Source organism: Jaculus jaculus, chromosome 5 (assembly GCF_020740685.1).
Source record: "Jaculus jaculus isolate mJacJac1 chromosome 5, mJacJac1.mat.Y.cur, whole genome shotgun sequence".
Taxonomy (NCBI): domain Eukaryota; kingdom Metazoa; phylum Chordata; class Mammalia; order Rodentia; family Dipodidae; genus Jaculus; species Jaculus jaculus.
Genome location: NC_059106.1, coordinates 154,266,724 through 154,271,596, shown reverse-complemented (window position 1 = coordinate 154,271,596; position 4,873 = coordinate 154,266,724). Strand labels below are relative to the sequence as shown.

The window sequence follows — 4,873 nt, the reverse complement described above, 5'->3', positions numbered from 1 at the left end:
GGGAAGATGTTTGATTTTAGGCCTTCAGAGAGCCCAAGTGAGCTGTCCAAGGAGCACCTCTCTCACTCTTAAGAGAGGTTGCCTCACTTCTTGATGATTGTGCAAACGCTCATAATTATGCCTCTAGGTAAACATACTGCTGTCTTCTTGGAAAAACTGAGAAGTACAAAGAATGTTTATAAGCAAGTCCAACTGTTCCAAGTATCACTCTTTGGTTTAGACACACCTGAGCTACCATCCCCCTGTTATTGGCTAAGAAAGTTGCCACACCTGATTTGCAAGTTTACTGTTGGAGCCAATGTGGGTTAAGGGGTGTGTGTGTGTGTGGGGGGGGTGCCTTACTGGCCAGCACTGGATTTTATCTAGCTACAAATAGCAAAGCAGTTCTTGTTGAGAAAACACTGGGTTCTGAGCTCATTTCTACAGGAAAGCAAGTCTTGGTCCAGAGGCTCAGAGAACCTGCTTCAGAGCCACCCTACTGGCTCAGACTTCTGGTTTGACAAGACGAAGCCCAGGGCACTATGGCAACCTATGTTCTGCAGATCGCTGGACTGGTGCTCGGTGGCATTGGCATGGTGGGCACAGTGGCTGTCACTATCATGCCTCAGTGGAGAGTGTCTGCCTTCATCGGGAGCAACATTGTGGTGTTTGAGAACCTCTGGGAAGGACTGTGGATGAACTGCATGAGGCACGCCAACATCAGGATGCAGTGCAAAGTCTACGACTCCCTGCTGGCTCTTTCCCCCGATCTGCAGGCATCCCGGGGCTTGATGTGCGCTGCCTCGGTGCTGTCCTTCCTGGCTTTCATGACAGCCATCCTGGGCATGAAGTGTACCAGGTGCACTGGGGATGATGACGAGGTGAAGAGCCGCATCCTGCTGACAGCTGGCATCACCTTCATCATCACGGGCCTGGTGGTGCTCATCCCCGTCAGCTGGGTGGCCAATACCATCATCAGAGACTTCTACAATCCCATAGTGGACATGGCCCAAAAACGGGAACTTGGAGAGGCCCTCTATATCGGCTGGACCACGGCCCTGGTGCTGCTGGCAGGGGGAGCGCTGTTCTGTTGTGTCTTTTGCTGCACTGAAAAGAGCAGCAGCGGCAGATACTCAGTCCCGTCTCATCGCACAACCCAGAGGGGTTTCCACCTGGAGAAGAGGTCGCCGAGCATATACTCCAAAAGCCAGTATGTGTAGATGTCCACATGAGTCAACGCCTCCCGCGAGGTTACTGCGCCAACCATGGAGACATCCACGGGGTTCGAACAGAGCCAAAGAACATCACAGTGCCATTCTCCCTGCACAGCACTGATGGAGGGAGGGAGGCACCATCTACTTAGGATTTCATACACCCTTTCAGCAGAAAGAGGTATTGCAGACACTGCTTTGATGGTGCTAGGACGTAAGGTAATTTTTTTTCTTTTTCTAATGTTCCTGCAGCTCCTCATTTTACCTGTTGCTTTAGAATGGAAGAGCTAAAGACAGTTAGCTCAAGCCCTGGTTTCTCTGTCATAGCATTTTATATGGTGATGAGTGTGGCTTTTATATCTCACCTAAATGGAGACAAGCCTATGTGGTTCTATTTAAAGTGAAATTCAAATCCATTACACTGAAGACACAGAAATCAACTATTACTTTTCAGGGGAACCAGGTATTGAAGAAGACTGATATTAATTGCTTAACAGCAGCTTAAGGAGGAATGTACTCCGTTTATAATTAGGGTTAAAATAAAGGCTTTAATCATCAGTGTAAAGGAAACTAAATTGCTTTTTGATATCCTGCTTTTTCAGCCCCTAGGAGTTAAAAGACCTAATTCCTTTATTCCCTTCCCCTGGAGGCCATTCTTTTCTTGTATATTTAATTAACATCTTTTAAAAAATAGATATTTTGTCAAGAGATTTTTCCTTTTCAAATGACTTTGCCAGGGTGGTGTTAAGAGGAGAGATATTTATGAGGTTGAAGAAAAATTAATCATTTCAGGAAAGTAAATTTATCTTAGCTTTTATGTTTGGAGAAGGGTGGTATATATATATATATATATGTCATGATAACTTTTGGAATGTAGTCTTTGTAATGTTATCAATATAAAAGACAAAGAGTAAATTAATATGTTTTGGTTTTAATTTTCTTACCAAAAGGGGAAAGAAAACTCTGTGAAAGTAGTCCTTTCAAACTTTATCCTGCCCCTGAATTATGTTGTCTTTCCATTTCTGTCAAACATGAATTTCCTTACTTGTTCTATTTTTGCTGTTTCACCAAAGTGTACTAATGTTTTTCTGCCAAATTTGATGCAAATATCTTCTCACTTGCCAGTTTGTATCTATATGTGTCTATGTGAAATGACTATGTGTTTTATATGTTTTGTATATATTGTATTAAAAAGTGTAGCCCTTTATAATTATCTACTATTCTCTCAATGTTCTTTTTTCTGTTTTATAACTTTGTAAGTATTTTCAAAGAATTCATGTTGTTAGTTTTGTAGTTTAATGATAGATTCTGTTAATTTTGAGATAGTGTGCAATTTAACATCAGTGTATCTTATAATGGTTCATATTAATATTTGATCAAAAATATATCTACAATATTTTAAGATAATTACTTGGGTATTAAGGTATGCATATATTGTAAATATTGTGTATTGATCTCTAGATTTTTCTGAGTTGTCCATATAGCTTTCAACCTTTCAGAAGTAATAGGAATTAATAAAACTGATTTATGTTTTGGAACACATATTATATTTATATGAATTACTTCATTGCATCCTTTATACTATTGATAATGTATCTTTTTCAGTTCACAAATGGGGATGACTAATAGCTACTTAGTTATGTAAAATAAAAACATAAGAATTGAGTTCATAATTAATAAATGCTTATGGTTTTCAGGTTTTAGTTTATAAATAATCTTTGTATGTTAGGAAAAGCTTTGGCTATTTTTTTTCCCCGTATGGATGAAGTCCCTATATTTAAGTGGTTAGGAGTCTTGTACACTTTTGCCACTTTGTGTGAAAACATTCACAAGCAGAAGAAAGAAGAACTCCAAAGACCCCACCTTAATCCCAATCTCAAATCAAGCATTCATTTAACTTCGAAATCTACCTCAGTGTTCCTCAGTTAACTTATTATGCAGCTCCACTTTCCCCTGAAACACTATTAATTTTCTTTATGAATTTGACGTTTTAGCATCTCTGAAGTTTACCCCACCTTCCCCCCACCATTTTCTCATCTCTTCCTTACATGGTTAAAAGAAATCTATTCGCAGCTGGGCCTGGTGGTACACACTTTCAATCCCAGCACTCCAAAGGTAGGAGTATTGCTGTGAGTTTGAGGCCACCCTGAGCATACATAGTGAATGAGACCATACCTGGAAAAACCAAAAAAAAAAAAAAGAAAGAAAGAAAGAAAGAAAAATCTTTTACTCTTGAAGAGTATTTTCCTTCCAGCTAGCCACCAAATTCTTATCTTAATAATCTCTAAAGACAAGCCATAGCCCAAGAAAACCCACATCTCTTTATAGGAAATGAGGGATGCCTCATCCCTATATTGTAAAAATGTAAATGCCTTTGCATATAAAAATGAACATGAAGAAAAAATATCATATCATGGTGAATTATATCAGAGAATGCAACAACAGTGTATAACCAGTATAGCAATTACATGGTTGGTGCCATCAGACCAGAGCAACTCACATTTAAAGCCCTTCTTTAATATTCTGAAACAGATACAGTGAAATTAAGAAATAATTCATTTGGTGGAAAATTATGTGAGAACATTGGTTTTATAATATTTTATGGAAAATGTTCTATCATGTGGTATAAAGGATACATGGAGGAAGATGATATGGTTTTTAATCCTTCATTTTATAGCTAATTTTATGGCTTTGGTCAACAAAGCAATACAGTGTATTTCAATATTTTCTAATGATTAGATAGGGGTAACAGCATAGAAGATGGATGATATGTTAATGAAGCATTTCACAACATGCTTTAAATCGTTAAGTTTATGGTACAAATTAAAGACAATGTTTATAGAACAAAGAGAAACACCTATTGAGATAACTGAATCACCTCATACCAACCAACACTGGGTTTAGGAGAGTCCCCTCTCTCAGTGTACCTCTCCCCTCAAGTGTAAAGTGAAGATAGTAGGGTGGTTACAGTAAAAAAAAAAAAAATCTATATCTATATATCTATATATCTATATCTATGTATATGTTAAATAGAATGTGAGTAGACTACTGCTAATGTCAGTAAAGACTAGATCATTTCTCTTCTTATAAATTTGTATATTTTTTCTTAAAAAATGAATACATGGAAGAATGAAGCAAAATATGAACTAAACCACCAGCATGTGTTTGTAAGGTATTATTACTATCAGTGGATGATTGCATAGCTATCCAACCCCCCCAAAAGTATATCTTACACCAAATTACGGAAAAGATATGTATACTTTCATAAATTAAATTTAACTAGTATCTAAGACAAGGGACTGGGAAGATGGCTCAGGAGTTAAAGACATTTACTCTGTAAGTCCACCTTTTGGAGTTAGGATCTCCAGAACCCAGGTAAAACTAGTCCCATTGTAACACAATAACCTAATCCCAATATACATACAGCAGTGAAAGGCAGAGTCAGAAAAATTCCAAAGCTCATGGGCCAGCTAGTCTAGCCCTCCCACAAGGAAAATAATGAGACACTGTTTCAAATAAGGTGGAGGAGAGGAACAGCATGTTAGAGTTGTCCTTGGATAGCCATATGTGGGCCATGCACACCCACATACAGACATACACCCACAAATTAAGAAATATATCTATCACAAGCAAAAGCATATGTTCATATATGTCCTTCTTTCTAAAACTTTGATATTAATTTG

General features: G+C 38.1%; 1 protein-coding gene across 1 annotated transcript; it reads left to right on the top strand.

The window, feature by feature from the left end:
• Positions 1 to 369: 369 nt before the first annotated feature.
• Cldn8 (claudin 8) lies at positions 370 to 2,500 on the top strand. The gene has a single exon (XM_045148739.1). The coding sequence runs from the start codon at positions 522 to 524 to the stop codon at positions 1,197 to 1,199; it is 678 nt and encodes a 225-aa protein (XP_045004674.1). The 5' UTR covers positions 370 to 521; the 3' UTR covers positions 1,200 to 2,500.
• Positions 2,501 to 4,873: the final 2,373 nt, after the last annotated feature.

What these genes read in the sequence shown, in the direction of transcription:
- Cldn8 (XM_045148739.1), top strand. Translation starts at nt 522, where the DNA reads ATGGCAACCTATGTTCTGCAGATCGCTGGACTGGTGCTCGGTGGCATT.